The following is a 16,571-nucleotide window of genomic DNA, read 5'->3' as shown; positions in this document are numbered from 1 at the left end:
TCGACCCCTCCACACTGCTGTTAAGGGCAGAAGCCTAAAACATAAGTGTCATCAGATCAGCTGCCTGCTTAAATCCTTCAGTGGCTCCCTGATGACCCCAAGATGAAGTACAGCCCTTCCCCAAGGCACACAAGGTGCTCCAACACACAACTGGCTCCTGCCAGCTTCTCTGGCCTTCTCTCTTGTCCTCCTCCCCAGGCATGTTTCCTTGCACTCTCTGTACTTGCTTATTGCTGAACTATTTGCATTTCTTTCCATGCACAATGTTCTCTTATATCCCTGGGGCTTTGTACAGATGGATCTATCTGCCTGCCTGGGAAAGTCTTCCTCCCCCCTACCTCCCCCTCATCTAGACAAACTCCTGTCTGTCAAGACCCAGCTCTGGCATCAAATGCACCCATTTCTGGCCTTTTCTACCTCCCTAAGGCTGGGCTGGGTGTTCCTCCTCCTCCGTGTTTCCAGGGCCCCCACGCCTGTTGCATCATGTTGTGACTGACTGTCGCAGTGTGCTGTGACTGTTGTGTTTCCCCACTAGCCTGTGCCTGATTTGAGGGCAGAGAGCAGGCAGGCCTTCTTCATCTTTCTGTCTCCAGCCCAAGTAGTGGGGGTCCTCAAAAAAAATGTTTGCTGAGGAGATGGCTGGGAGCACTGATGTTCTCCCTCTGGGAAGAAAAAAATGATTTGATTAAATATGCACAGCAAGGTAGGAATGGCTTAACTCTCTGGGGAAATTTGCATCTTAAAAGAGAAGCTAGTTGGTGATACAAGGAATCCGGAATGGGTAGAATATATGGGGGCGACTGTGTCCTGTGTCTACATCTGTGTGCTGATTCTAGTGCCTTTCACCACCCTCCAGCCTCCTGGGCAGGAAGCACCAGCAGACTGGGAAGGGTCTGGGACCTTCAGGTCTAGAGGGGCAGGGGGTGGGAGTCCCTCAGAGGGCATTTGAGAATGTGTAGGAGAGCAGGGCAGTGACGTGAGCCTTCCATAGGCTGCCCAGTTACCCATTCTCCAGGTCAGGCCTTGCTGTACCAAGCTGTGCTTCTATCTCCCAGAATTCCCTATGGCAGGACTGATGAATTAGAAAGCTAATGAGGAATGGAGCAGTCATTTCTGTGGAAAACGTGCCTCCCCAGTGTCCAGTGCTGTCCACACAGCAGGTGCTCAATCAGCACTGACTAAATGGGTGGAATGATCCAAGAATTGCCTCTTCCTGCATCCTGGTCCCTTTGCCTTGAGGATCCTGGGCTCTCTCAGTGACTTGCCTCTGAGCTGTCTCTGGAGGTGTCTCAGGTTTGGGAAAAATCCCTCTCCATAATCATCGCCCATATCCAGCCAAGCTGTCTGTGTACCCAACTCAAAAACAGTGGGGAGGGTCCCCAGGAGGCCAGGCCTGCTGGGAAACCACACAGGAGACCCCCACATTCACTAGGGCCTGAGGAGGGCACCCAATGGATGACAATGGGTACCTTGGTGCCGCTGGAAGGATGTGTTTGGTGGGCCTTCAGTTGCTGAGAGAGAGATTTCCGGAGGTTCTTCTCTTTGATGCCCTGTAGGAGGGAGGGTGGAAGAAAGGGTTCCAGGCCCCATTCCTTCCTAAAATCAGAAGAAAAGCAAGAAATTAGTTTGAGAGACATAAAGTGGGGCAGAGAAAGCAAGATAGCAAGGCAGGAATTGGATCTGAGAGTCAGAGGGAGGGAAGGAGCCTGCGAGAAAAAGAGAGATGGGGGCAGGAGAATCACATTGGCCATAGTTCTCTAGCAGAAGCTATAGCTCAAAGGCATCACAGTCTAGGTGTGAGGAATTCCAATTCTCACTCCCACCCCAGGCCCTCTGTTCCAGAAAAGCATAGCACAGCTCAACCATTGCACTTTCTCCCTCTACAGTGATTTGCCGCCTTCCTGAAGGGCCCTGGCAGAACTCACTCCACATTCTTGAGCGAGATCTTCTGACTAGGTCGAGTGGCTGAGACGGTGATATAGATGTGGAGGGCAGCAAGACCCAAAAGCATCTCCGGCTTGGGGTCCATTCCAAAGCGTTCTCGTATAACATCATTCCGACTCTGCAGGAGAGGGCAGTCCAAACCTATCAGTTTTAAAAGATGTTCCCTTCCCCCCCCCCACCTCGCCCCTGATCTACTCCCTTGAGTCCCAGAAAAAAATCATGGTGTCAAGTAAGACATCCTAGGTAAAGGGGAGGAGGAGGTTTCTGCCCTTGGGGAAAAGGCAACAGAGGGAACTTAAGTCTCGGGGACACTATTTGCCTCATCCACCAGATACTGGACAGGCTTCTCAATGATAGATACATACAATGGCTAGGCACAAATGGGCAGAACATCTAGGTCACTGCAAAAGTGACACATGGCACCACTCTATTTCCTTCCTCCTGTTATAAGAGGCCTTCCTGCCTTTTCTTGGAGGCCTAAATGCATTCCCCAGTCATACAGGGATCCTCTACTAGCTCAGATGGTAATAAAGAGAGACCCTGGGAAGAGTTCTCCATAGGGCTCTAACCCAAAAGCCCAGGATGAGACATGGATTGCAGGGATGGGACAGATATTCTGTTCCTTGGGGTCTGAAGGTTAAAAGCAAAAATGAGTCACTCTTCCCTATGTTATCCTAAAGGGGGTCCCCTGGAGCTACTTGCCAAGGGTATGACAGCCCTCAAACCCTGAGAATTAGAGTCCTAGCTATTGATTCAGCCTTGGTTAGATCAGTTGCTCATTTTGTTGAGGTTAAACCAGGATGAACTAAGGTACTAGGGAGCCACAGTGGTATCACTACAGCATAGGAGAGAGTGGAAAAGGAATGCTTCATCCATGATCATTTATGTAGAAAATCCAATGGTATCTATAAAATACCTATTAAAACTAACAAGTTAGCAAGGTTGCAAGATATAAGAGCAACATATATAAACCAATTGCATTTCTACATGCTTATGACAAACAATTGGAAATTCAAATTAAAAGTCAAAACCATTTACAGTAGCATCAAAAATATATAATTAGGGATAAATCCATAAAAATAAGTGAAAGGCCTGTACACTGAAAACTAGAAAATACTGATGAGAAAAATTAAAGAAGACCCAAATAAATATAGAAATATACTGTGTTCATGGGTCAGAAGACCCAGTAAGATGTCAATTCTCCCCAATCTGATCTATAGATTCAACATGATCTCAATTAAAATCACAGCAGATTTTTGGTAGAAATTGACAAGTTAATTCTAAAATTCAATGCAAAGGACCTAGAATGACCAAAGAGTGTTCTTATTTGAGAACAAAGCTAGAAGATAAACACTACCTGATTTTAAGATTCATAAAGCTACAATAATCAAGAGTGTGATGTCGACATAAAAATAGACAAGTAGATCAATAAAGAGTTCTGAAACAGACCCACACATATATAGACAAGTGCTTTTTGACAAAAGTGCAAAGGTACTACAGTGGAAAAATAACAGTCTTTTTAACAAATGGTCCAGGCACAGCTGGATATATACATAATACAAAAAAAAAAAAGAAAGAAATTTGATCACTAACTTGTACTGCCTAAAAACTTTATGTCAACATGGATCACAGACCTAAATGTAAAAACTAAAATGATAAAACTTCTAGAAAAAAATAGGAGAAAATCTCTGTGACCTTGAGATTTTATAGATACGACATCACGAGCATGATCCATAAAAGCATTATCTGTTGGAGAACAAATTGAGAAATTGGACTTCATCAAAATACAAACACTTGCTCTGTGAAAGACACTGTTTAGAGACTGAAAAGAGAAGCCACAGACTGGGAGAAATAACATATCCAACAAGCAACTCGTATCCAGGATATATGAGGAAGTCTCATAACTCACTAATAAGAAGACAACTCCAGTAAAAAAGCAGGCAAAAGATTTGGAAAGACACTTCAGTAAAAAAGATGCGTGTTGGCAAACAAGCACACAAAAAGATGTTCAACATCATTAGTCACTGGGAAAGTGCAAGTGAGATACCACCGAGATGCCACTGCATACTATTAAAATGCCTAAAAACTGGGGCACCTGGGTGGCTCGGTCGGTTAAGTGTCCGACTTCAGCTCAGGTCATGATCTCACAGTTTGTGAGTTTGAGCCCCGCGTCGGGCTCTGTGCTGACAGCTCAGAGCCTGGAGCCTGCTTCGGATTCTGTGTCTCCTCCTCTCTCTGCCCCTCCCCTGCTCATGCTCTGTCTCTCAATAATTAATAATCTTAAAAAAATTTTTAAATGCCTAAAAACAATACCAACAATACCAAGTGCTGATGAGGATGTGGAGAAACTGGAACTCTCATACATGGCTGGTGGGAATGTAGAAAATGGTACCACCACTTGGGAAAACAGTATTGGAGTTTCTTTTAAAAAAAAATTAAAGAGAGATCTGCTGTACAATCAAACCATTCCATTCTTAGGTATTTGCCCAAGAAAAAAGGGAGCATGTGCCATACAAAGACTTGTGCATGAATGTTTGTAGAAGCTTTGTTTGTAGTAGCCAAAACCTGGAAACAACCCCAAAGTCCATCAGCAGGTGAACTGATAAAAACATTTTGGTACATCCATACTGTGGAATACCACTCAACAATGAACAGGAATGGGGTCATGGTACACACAAAAACAAGGATAGGTCTCAAAATCATACTTGGTGAAAGAAGCCAGACCAAAATAAATGTACAGACTGTATGATCTCATTTATATAAAACTCTAGAAAATGCAAGCCAATCTATAGTGACAGAAAGCAGGTCAGTGATTGCCTGGGAATGGGGGGTGGTGAATTACACAAAAGCCTGAGCAAACTTTTGGGGGCAACAGATATGTTAAGTATCTTGATTGTGGTGATGGCTTCATAGGTATAAACATATGTCAAAACCTATCAAGTTGTTATTTTAAATATGTGCAGTTTAGGGGAGCCTGGGTGGCTCAGTCGGTTGGGTGTCTGACTTTGGCTCAGGTCATGATCTCACAGCTCGTGAGTTCGAGCCCCACGTCAGGCTCTGTGCTGACAGCTCAGAGCCTGGAGCCTGCTTCGGATTCTGTGTTTCCCCCTCTCTCTCTACCCCTCCTCCGCTCATGCTCTGTCTCTCTCTGTCTCAAAAATAAATAAACATTAAAAAAATTTTTAAAAATATGTGCAGTTTGTGTATCAATGAGACCTCCATAAGGCTGTTCAATATAAAAAAGAAGGAATTACAGGTGAAGTCCATATTATCACGAAGGGGAGAGAGAGGGTGGACATGGTCTTGACACTAGATTCCAAAATCATTGGAATTAAAAATGACTCCCAGGAGAAGAAATTTAAGGCCAAAAGAAATGAGAACTAACCTTATAAAATTCATAGAGGAACCACAACTCATTGCCCCCTAGAGCACTGGTTTGGGAGCCCAAGGTTGTTTGAGAAATGTTCCCAACATTTTAGATAGCTAGAAGGGCAACCATGATGTTTCACAGCACATCTTCAGGTGTTGCTATCGCAGACATCATCAGAGATGAGTTTTGAGCCTATTTTTCTCTTCTCCTCAAGCACTCTGTATGTTCCATGGGCACCTAAAACTCAATACATCCCCAAAATGAACTCATCTTTTTCCCAAACCCACTCTACTTGTATTCCTTAACTTGGAGAATGATACCACCTCCACTAGACACTCATTGAATCTAAGACCATTGATTTTCCCTTTTAATTATATCTTGAATCCCTCCCCACCCCATCTATCACTGCCCTGGTTCTGGTCCCCATCATCTCTCCTCTGGATAACCGTAACAGCTCCCTAGCTGGTGTACTTCCTCGGCACTATGTAACCTTTCAAATTTGCTCATCTGACTAGGTTACTCTCCCTTCAACATTTCTGTACCCCCACCCTACAGCAGAATTTCTTTACCCTGGCTACACATTCAAATCACTTGAGGGATTTAGAAAATATCAATGTTTTGATTTGGTCTTGGGTGGAGCAGAACTTTTTTTTTCCCAAACCTTCCCAGATAATTCTAATGTGCAGCTACAGTGAAGACCCACTGCCCTAAAACAGTGGTTCCCAAACTCCAATGGGCATCAGAATCCCTTGGAGAGCTTGTTAAAACACAGGTCTAAATCACTTTGAAGCCTGTGCCTGTCATGACGTGTCAAGCCCTTCACCACCTGCTTCCTGTCTCTCCCATTTCATTTCTTATTGCTCCTTACCTCACATTCTGAACTCCAGGTAAATAAGTTACTCATAGTTGTCTCATCAGAGCATGCTGTTTCATGCCACCAAGACTTTGTAGCTGCAAGTCCCTTTGCCTAGAATGTGCCCCCTCCACTCCATGTCTGTACACAGCAAACTTCTACTCGTCCTTCAAGGCTAAGAGCGTGCATGTATTGCTTCCTCTGTGAAGCCTCCACTATCCTCCATCCAAGAAGAGTTGGCAAACTGCCTCCTCTTGGCTGCTCCAACTGACACTGTACCCTGCCATCATTACAGGACTGTCCCACTGTTTTAGATTTACTTGTGCGTATGTCTGTCTATGAGATCCAGAGAGCTAGGACAATTTATTGTTTACCTTGATTGGCAGCACCTAGCACAGGGCCTGCTCCAGAGTCAGTGTTCAGCAAATGTTTCTGGATGAACTGAATTCGGAATCATCTCCTTAATGGAGCTAGGCATTGGGGGTTGAGTCACCCTGTTACCCAAATGGGCTCAGTAAACCTTGGGATCCTGTGATATTGACAGAATTCCTTGGGTTGCTTGCTCCTGAAAAACTGATGAGATCTGTCTAGACAGAGAGACAGGACTTGAGCCACAGCCAGCTCCAGTCACCAGGCTAAACAACTTGGCCATGGCTTACGATGGTAGCAGAAAAGGAAAGGGCTTTCAGGGCTACCTGGAGGTTGGAATAACTTACATAGCGACTTCACAGTGATGGCAGAACAGCCTGACTGCTTGCTAGTCCACTGGTCTGTCTGTCTGTTTATCCCCAATCAGACTCTACCTGGATGTACAGGTACTCAAAAGCAGCAGGATCCCGGCGCAACAGTTCCACGGGGTCTTTGGGAAAGAAGCTTATTCGGAAGAGGCATTTCATTCCTTGATAGTGTGTCCGCTGTACGACCTGAACACCAGGATGAGAGGTGGGAGGAAAAGACACCTGGGAATCAGTAGCTGTAGCAAAGAGAGCCAGCAGGGTGACCCCTCAACGTGGGGCTTGGGGTGGAGGTAGGGTGCTGCTTATCATGGTCTCCCACCTGGCCCTTTCCAATTATCCTCAGAGGAAAGGTCTTGCCTGCCGTTCTGGTCCAAGGGGACTAGAATTTTTGAATCACTTAACCAGGACATGGCCTTCATCAACAATTGGGTCTAAGGCCCAAGACAAGAGGTGGGAAGAGAGGGTTCCTGGGAACTTTTCTGACTCTTTTCTCACTGTGGGGCCAATGCCTTTAACCTTGCAGAGCGGCTCAGCTGCAAGCAGGGTACATTGCTGATTAAAAGCCAAACCAAAGATTTAAAATCCCATTTGGAGGTACAGGTGAAACAAGTTGGTAATATATTGGTAATTGCTGAAGCTGCCTTGGGTAACGAGGATTCATTATACAATTCCTTCTACTTCTGTGTATGTTTGAGATTTTTTTTTGTAATAAAAAAGTTTAAAATCCCATTTGGCAAAAGAGACCAATTGGATTCAAAAGGCCTCTTGAGAGGCTGGAGGTGCTTAGGCCCCCCTTCCAAGCTACTAATCTTCCCTTCACAGGTGGGAACATAGGAGGAGTCTCTGGACTGCATTTGGCTGAGAGCTAAACTTGAATTTCTCTTTCATAAAATCCTTTCATTTTTGTGTGTGTCTGATTTTGATTTTTACTATGCTTCCATGTAGGCATTTCCTCCCCAACTGTCCCTCTCCAATTCCTTCCCCCCCTCTCTGGGAACACTGGTTGGCCCTGGTTGGCCTCTCTGACTCTTCTTGGTGATTTGCCGTTGGTGAAATGCTAGCCAGCTTCCCCAGTCTCTCTCTCTCTCTTTCTCCTACTCTGCCTTGGAAGTTGATGTGGGTGACATGCTGCCCATTCTGGGCCCCACTCAGCCCATTCTCAGCCCACACTTGTCCTGGCCTCAGTGGTCTCAGTACGCTCCACTTGTTGACCTTTTCATATTAAAGCCTTCATCTGAAGGCCACGTTTCCTCTGAGGCAGGGCTTCCAGGACACAGTATGGTTGACACTGCTGTTCATGTTAGCATTCCGGGAGCCATGCAGTGACCCACCACCCCACACCTTCCCCACTAGAGACCAGGACTAACAATCTTCATGCCCTTCTTATGTCATGAGGAATATCATTGAAAGCCTGCTGGATGTGGTTAGTATAGACCTCACTGTGAACCGTAACTTCTGGGATCCGGCTGAGCAAATTGTTTTGAATTTTCCAGAAAGAGAGTGCCTGGAGTCCTCTTCTCTAGTAGAGGCCACATGCAAAGTTCTCAAGCCAGGCTAAAGGAGTTACTTACATAAGCCAGGGGTTGCTTGTCCTGGAGAAGCAGGAACTTGTGGTTCTGTTCTGGCCCGGCATACTCAAGGACAAGAGCAAAGTGCTCAATGTACCTCAGGGAAAGACGGTCCTGTAATGTTACAATCACATCCTGTGGAAGAGAAAAGAAGAGCCTTGAGAGGGAGATACATTACAGTTCTAAGCCACTCTCAGCACCAAACATGGAAGAGGGAGATGGAGCACCAAGAAAGATGGTCCTGGGGAGGGGGCTGAGGCTAGGGAGTGGCCAGAGACACAGGCCTTTATAGTGGCCCATGCATTCTCCAGGATAAGGAGAGTGACCCATGAGTACTTGGGCCCTGGGGAACACCAAAAGGTGCAGGGGGTAGAGGAAGGTGTTTCTGAACTTGGCCCAGCCAGGCATATGACAAAAGAAGGTCATGTCCCTCCCTCCCTCCTTTTCTCCTTCCATTCAACAACACATTTTCTGAGTGCTTACTAAGCAAGTCAATGAATAAGGAAGACACTGTGCTGGTTGTTCTCTCACCTTACATAAGTCAGAATGTTCACTGTAGTTTGTTTATCAACTCTTTACTTAAGAATTAACAAGACCGAGAGCCACAATTATGTGATTAAAAAGAATATTTCTGGATTCATAATCTAAATTGAATGACTCGAGTTACTGGCAGGATGTTCATTTTTGATTGTTGCTGGCTTTTAGAGACGATCAATTTGGCAACTTGAGAAATGTGTCCATGCAGAGAAACTATGTCACGTGTCTTGTGTACAGTCATAAATCTGACTCCTTCTGGGCTCTGTCTGCTCTGCTGCCCTACTTTTAATATTAGGATGTCTGGAAACATATCCTTGGGGGCCACCCAAATGTCAGTTTTGAGACTTCTGCCATCTATTTGCTGGGGCTTCAGCACACACAGGGCTTCAGTATGTGTGTTCGTGGAGTCAGCACAGCTCAGCTCCCCAAAGGCCAGAAGGAAGCAGGCTTGGGAACGTGAAGCTCCCTTACAGCTGGGGTTGCCAAACAAGCCCCTCAGTGAACAGGAAATGACGCTTAGCTATTCAGATGTTAGGCTGGAAACTGGTGGGTACTTGAGAGTATCTCTTTGTATCATCCAAGCAGTCACAGAGGCGCCAGTGTTGCTGGAGCTCTGGCAGGGACAAATGGGGTTTTCTTTGCAGTTTGGCTGCATTTGGGATTGTGGATGGCCAAGCTGGCGACTGCCAACTGGTGTTAGAAGTGTAACAGCTCCCATTCCAGGCTGTTAATTCACCCAGGTACCTCTCAGGGATAAATGGCTTGGCAGCCTGTCCAAGTTCCAATGAATAGCCAGTGTACCTTCCCTGAGGTCAGGGTGAGATCACAAGCCAGGGGACACTGCTGGCCTGGAAGGCTGGGACTACCTGGAGGCAACAACAGCGGTGTCATTGTGAAGTAGGAGAATGCTCGAAGAAGCCTCCAAGGGGGAAAAAAGAGGAGTAATTGTTCAGTGCAGAGGCAGGTCTCCAAAGGGCATACCTACCCATGAATGAACACCAAGAAGGATTCCAACACAGAGACATATCCACATCTGGAGGTGGGGCATCTGGACACCCCTCAGTGGCCTAGTTGTATTTCAATGTCCCTCCCATAGGCGAGATCTTCAATGGGCAAGAGACCATCCCAGGAGACCCTAAGAAGTATATTTCAGTCCTATGCCTCCAGGGAACCAACCAGGCCGAAGCCTTCCAAAGAAACTCCAGTTCCATCAACACGGGTTAGGCCCAGTGTTTTGTGACTTGGGTGCTGCCGGCACTTTGGGCAGGACAATTCTTCATCTTTAGGGACTGCCTCACTCCCTGCAAGACACTTAGCATCTCTGCCCAGAGACACTCAATGCCAGCAGCACGCCAAATCATGGGATGACCCCACATCCCCTCAGACATTGCCAAAAGCTGTCTGGGAGAGAAGTGCCAATTCTGACCACCTGATAATTCCTCTCAGGGAAGTTTCTTGGCCCTGGGGTTTCTTTGTTTATAGAATTGTCTTGGCCTCAGCACGGGGACCTCAGGACACCTGTGAGCCAAGGTGGGTTTTCTGGGCAGATGCTATTCCACTGGTTGTATGCAAATTCATCCTGGGGATGGCATTCTCTTTCTGGAAGGAGTCCAGAAAAAGCAGGAAGTGGTTATTTCTGTCCCAGATAAGAGTTGAACCTGGGGGTTAATCGTTTCATTGCCTTTGCTCCTCAGCACTAAGGGAATCGCTACAACTTTTAGACGGCTGGCTGAGGCTGGCTGAGCTCTTAAGAATCACAGCTCAGTAATTGTTCTTCCTATGAAAGGAAGAGCCAACGGGACTGTGGCTGGACGTTTCAAATCTTGGTTTAGTGTTTAAGATCTGGTTCTTATTTAAAAAGCAAAGCATGGCTAAGCTAATCTCCCAAGAGATTGTGTTTGTTGATTTCTGTGTGTAAATGTGTGCATATGTTATTATAGCAATATAAATCACTTTCGCTTTATAAATGGTTTAATGATCTTCAAACTTCTTAGCTCCTAAGAGTCTTGAAGGACCCGGTGTAACATGGACACAAAGCAATCCACTAGTAGGTGTGTACACACACATGCACCCATGCTTCTGCGCATATGTGCGTGCATGCACACACACACACACACACACGCACACACACACATAGCTGGGCACTCAAATTCTCCCCTCCCCCAACACCCTCATCTGAGGGCTGTGTGTTCTTGCAGACTGGTGCTCCCAGAAGCTGAAGCTCAAAGGCCACCTTGCTCCAGACGCAACTCTGTGCAGACTCAGATAAACCCAGGAACCAGCAGCTCTGTATGCTCCAGAGAGGGCAAATGTTGACCCAAGACAGGACACTCTGTATGTACCTTAACAGTGGTCCGGCCATCAAACGTGAATGATTTGATCTGCCCATTTTCTAAGAAAACCTTCAGGACGTTGGGGATGAGGAGAAGAGCTTCTTTCTTCATCATTTTCTGTGAATAGGCAGGGAAAGGTCAAGGAGAGGGGCTCATTTAGAAGGCAGAGGGAAGCCAGAGGAGGGGTATAAGTAGGAAGAGAAGGGAGCGAGAGAAGGAGACGGGGAGCCAAAGATATGGAAGGACGGAGGGACAGAGGAGAGAACAGATCGATGATCACATCACATGCAGATCAGAACCAAATGCTCCAAGAAGACATTGGGCCATATCAAAAGTTCACCCTTCATTTGATGTCACAGCCCACCCCATTGTACCATGGCTCCAAGTTCCACAGCTTTGAGTGGTGCTTGGTCCATAGAGACCATCACTAAAGACCAGATGGAAGGCCTCCTTAGGAGCCCCCCTCACTGGCCTGCTCTTATATCCTGACACTTCCCTTTCCACCAGACTCTTCACACACTGAGGTCACTTCAACATCCATGCCTTTGTTCTGCCCTTCCCTGTCCCCCATGATCTCCTATGTCCTTTCTGACCTGGCCCTGCCTATTTCTCCAGAGTCATGTCTCACTGGTGCAGGTACCCATCCTGCTCTTTCACCCCTCCTTACCTCTGACAATTCATCATTCAGGGACTGTGTCACTCCCCGCAGGGTACTTAGTATCTCTGACCATGAGACACTAAATGCCAATAGCATGCCAAATCGTCAGTATAACCCAAAACATCCTTAGATATTTCCAAAAGCTCTCTGAGAGTGGGCAGTATTGACCTTGATTGAGAACCTCTGGTAAAGCCGCTTTGTTTTAAATATTTATTTATTTTGGGGGCAGTGCAAGTGGGAAAGGGGCAGAGAGAAGGGGACACAGGATCTGAAGTGGGCTCTGTGCTGACAGACTGACAGCAGTGAACCCAATGTGGGGCTTGAACTCATGAACCATGGATCATGACCTGAGCCAAAGTCAGATGCTCAAGCAACTGACCCACCAGGTGCCCCAAAGCCCATTTCTGAACACCTGATATCTTCTTAGCAAAAGTTTTCTTGGCCCGGGTGTTTACTTGTAGAGAGCTAAAAGGTAAATAAATATTTGTGGTGTTTTTTTTGTTTATTTTTAAAGTTTATTTATTTTGAGATGGAGAGTGTGCGCGAGCAGCAGAAGGGCAGAGAGAGAGGTATAGACAGAAAGAATCCCAAGCAGGCTCCGAGCTGCCAGAGCAGAGCCCGATGCAGGGCTCGAACCCATGAACTGTGATATCGTGACCTGAGCCTAAGTCAGAAGCTTAACCAACTGAGCCACTCAGGCGCCCCTCAATATTTGTTAAATAAAGACTATTCTCTCTGCCTTTCTCTTTCCCTCCTTGGCAAACTCCTACTCATCCTTCAAAACCTGGCTTAAATACAAATTCTGTAAAGTCTTGTCCCAACTCTTCAGGTGCTTGGACCTGGTATTCCCACGTGTTCCTACAGCAACGTATACATACTTCTCTCAATGTTCTTAGCATATTTTTGAAGAATGTTGGTCTCTCACAAATGGTGAACTTAGAGCACATCCATGTCCTATTAAATCTTTGTAATTCTGACACTGAGCAGAGTTCCTGGCATACAGTTGGTGCTCAATGAATGGCTGCTGAATATATGAGTAATAGGTGCTTAATATGTGCTTACTTGAGTGATTAGAATCATCAGGAGAACCCAACCATTTCCCAGGGCCATCACCAGTTCTATAGGAACTGAAAAGCTGCATAAGATGGCTAGATTCCTTAATTCAGTGGGCATTCACTGAGCCTTTAGTATATGCCCAGCACTATGCTAAGCCCCATGAGGCCCAGACAGAAATAGAGGGCTGGGTCTGGTCTTACACTCTTGTGAACACCCACACGAATCCACTAGAGAACAATTGTAAAACCGAAAACAAACCAACAGGTATAAGATAGTTAAGGTTTCCTAGGTGAGGTGACTTAGATTTTGATTTCAAAGGAGATGGTAGGTGTAGACTATTAAGAGAGGCTAGCAGAGGGACAGTCCAGACCTAGGGACCATCATGGACAGCATGGAAAAATGAGCAAGCAAGTCCTCCTGGGTCAGGGTATGATTGGTGGTGGTGGGGAGCCAGGAGTCAAATCGTGGTAGGAAGTGATGGGGTATAAAGTTGGGAAAGTGTGACTCCCTGGTTCTCTCACTGATCCTGAGATGCCTTGCTCCTACCAAGCCCTGAGGCCCTGGATCCCCAGGCTGATGACAGTCGGCAGTGGCAGGTTTTATTTAGCACACTGGGGTTGGACTCAGATAATTACTTAATTGATTTTGTTTAAAAATAGAGTTGGCAAGGAACGCCCACGGGATTTATTTTTGCTCTGGCTGCTTACTAAAGCCCTGGAACACCAAGGCAAAGGGATGATAGGACAGCCCAGAGTCACCTGGGCCTGGAGTTCCCTAGGTCCCAACCAATGGTGAGGCTGCTAGGGTCCATACTGGTGGCGTGGGAGGTAGGGGTTGTTGTGACATCAGGTAATTTCCTGAGTACAGCAGAGTGGGAAGATTGATGTCTCTCTCTCTCTCTCTCTCTCTCTCTCTCTCTCTCTCAGACAAGAGCCCCAAACTGTGCCTGGTGGTCGGTCCAGGAGCGACAGAAGTAACCCTGGGCGGGTCCTAGCTACTCCAGGGCCTTTGCTTTCAGGTTGGTCTGGAGTGGGGGCTTGATCCTACCTGTGGATAGCTGAGACTTATGGAGAGGGGGGTCATAGTGGAGCAAGGGGAGAGTGGGGAGGGGAGAGTGGAAGGGAGAGGAAGAGATGGGAGGAAAAAGGGGGAGGTGGTAGGGAGGTTTTCATTGGGTAGCCAGGTCTTGATTGATTACTCTGTAATGCTGAGATGGGATAGTCTGTGCTTTCCAAACCCAATTTGCATTGGCTCTGGGTTTTCAAGGGTTCAGGGCACAAATGTCTCCTTTGTGGCTCGGACCTAAGGGTGTTCTTCATTGTGATCTGTAGGGACTCGATACTGTTGCCTCGTCTCTCTGCTCACCAACCCCCACTTCTCTTTAACCTCTTCTGCTAGGACTGATATGGAGCCCAGCCTCCAATTACTTGACGGCTTACCCAGTGGGACTCTGTAGGCTCCCAGGCTTTTCAGCCTTCCTCGAACAGGGATGGAAGAGGGCCTAGGCTGAGTCTGGGGATGAGTGTTGGGGAAAAGGACATGGAAGACACCTGTGCCCTCTATCCCATCTTCTGAGTGGCACTGCTTCAAAGAACTACAGAAGTGCCTGGTGCCCCACTGATTTCCCCACTCAGGCTGGGCCTGCTGGCTTTTCTCAAGTGTAGCTGTGCCTCCGTACATAAATGCCACAGGCCCCCTGAGAGCCCTGCCTGCAAAAGCCTGCAAAAGCACACAAATGCCTATTAGCTCTGGCTCTCTCCACCCGCACCTGGATATCACCGACTTCTGCAGACTCCTGGGTGGCTCTGGCCATAATCCATGACTGCTTAACACATATCTCTCTGCTCTCCATCCACCTCTTCTCATTTGCTTATCTGGAGCAGACAGCTCGGCTCATGTAAACCCCATACAGCAGTGAGAAAGACTGCAGGCTGGCCAAGACTCTCCCAGTTGGGCAGCTACATAGCATGGGCTGTCAAGCATCACCTGTTCCTTGAAACCATACCACCCAGTGGGGGATTCTATGTATCTCAATCTGAACTACTTGTCCCCCGCCCTGCCCCAACATCACCCAGTGGTATCCAGTGGCAGGGAACAGGTGTTCATTTTCCATGCCATGTGGTACTGGGAACACAGAAGGTGCCTAATAAAAGTTTTGTGATGGGGGGCACATGGGTGGCTCAGTCAGCTGAGCATCCGACTTCAGCTCAGGGCATGATCTTGTGTCGGCCAGCTGCTGTCAGCGCAGAGCCCGCATCAGATCTCTGTCCCCCCCACTCTGCCCTTCCCTGCTTGCATGTTTTCTCTCTCAAAAATAAATAAATCTTAAAAAAAAAAAAAAGCTTCGTGACAATGAGAGTCTGTATCATTTCCCGTAGGCTGCTTCACTAGTCAAGACGTGCCGTGGCAGGATTACTTTAATGCGAAGACAGCTCAATTACACCAGCCCACTCTTGCTCCAGATCTTCAGAAAACCACCACCTCTTTCCTGCTTCTATCAAATAGCCCGAAGATGTTTGTGGAGCACTTGTTCTGAGTGGATGCTATCGTGCCAGGGACAGCAATTTCTCTAAGCACCATGAGGGGCCTGAGTGAAGTGATACAGGTTCCTTGGCCCCACAGTGCCCAGGGCTCTTCTGGATGCCGCGTTCTCCTATCTTACAACCAGCCTGGAGCCCTGTGGTCCTCCCTCTTCCCTCCAGCCCTTTTGTAATGCTGCCCACTCTCAAGCGCCTGCTCCAAAGCCAGACCTCCGCGGTCAGGCTGATTCTAGCCAAGGGCCAAGGACAGGGAGCTGAAAAGCTGCACTTACTGCATCTGTTTCTCCAACTGCCACCTGCTCAGAAAATCGGACCTTCGCAGGATTCGATCTCAGCCTGGCCTTCTTCGCAGCGCTGATGAAGGCAGATTTGGGGGACTGGAAAAAGAACAGAGGGCTGATGAGTTCTCTATCCCTGGGCAAAACCTGACCTTTGCCACACTGGAGTTAAGATGTCTCAGTACGGGCATGCTTTGCCTTACTGATCAATAAGTCAATAAATACGTATTGATTCCCTACTAGGTGCAAGATGATGTGCTAAGTGCTTCCTTCTATGATTGGTGTGTTCTGAAAAAGCTGGGCATGAATTGAATTTGGGTAGATTGAATCCCATTATTAACACTCTGGGCCTAGTGGAGTTTGCCAAAATCCTTTAGCAATAACATCCACTGAATTATTATATGTTTGGTTTGCTTAACGTGAGATATACCTAAATGGTGGTTTTTATTACATCTGAATACAAGCATCTCGAAGGATTTACAGAAATGACCTTATTCATCTCCGAGATATGCCCTGCCCCTAGGAAGGAGATTATAGAAAATGATTCAAGGAAATGCAAGAGTCTAGATGAGGGGAACCCTCATGTCTTCAGGAGCCTTTAATCATTCATGTGACAAGTTTAGGGAGGACCGACTATGTGCCAGGCACTGTTCCAGGTGATGAGGGGTTCAGCAGTGAACAACACAAAGCTCCCTGG

The 16,571-nt window shown here is 46.9% G+C and overlaps 1 protein-coding gene across 1 annotated transcript in view; it reads right to left on the bottom strand.

The window, feature by feature from the left end:
• FRMPD3 (FERM and PDZ domain containing 3) overlaps window positions 1–16,571 on the bottom strand; it is a 124,631-nt gene that overhangs the window by 27,239 nt on the left and 80,821 nt on the right. Inside the window, exons 5-10 of the mRNA XM_032592070.1 lie at window positions 15,869–15,973; window positions 11,352–11,459; window positions 8,476–8,607; window positions 6,971–7,090; window positions 1,926–2,062; window positions 1,470–1,596 (exon numbers count right to left, since the gene is read on the bottom strand). Coding sequence (XP_032447961.1) covers window positions 1,470–1,596; window positions 1,926–2,062; window positions 6,971–7,090; window positions 8,476–8,607; window positions 11,352–11,459; window positions 15,869–15,973 — 729 coding nt within the window. The remainder of the gene's footprint in view (window positions 1–1,469; window positions 1,597–1,925; window positions 2,063–6,970; window positions 7,091–8,475; window positions 8,608–11,351; window positions 11,460–15,868; window positions 15,974–16,571) is intronic.

Source organism: Lynx canadensis, chromosome X (assembly GCF_007474595.2).
Source record: "Lynx canadensis isolate LIC74 chromosome X, mLynCan4.pri.v2, whole genome shotgun sequence".
Taxonomy (NCBI): domain Eukaryota; kingdom Metazoa; phylum Chordata; class Mammalia; order Carnivora; family Felidae; genus Lynx; species Lynx canadensis.
The sequence above is the reverse complement of the archived record's forward strand: the minus strand, read 5'-3'. Positions and strand labels throughout refer to the sequence as shown.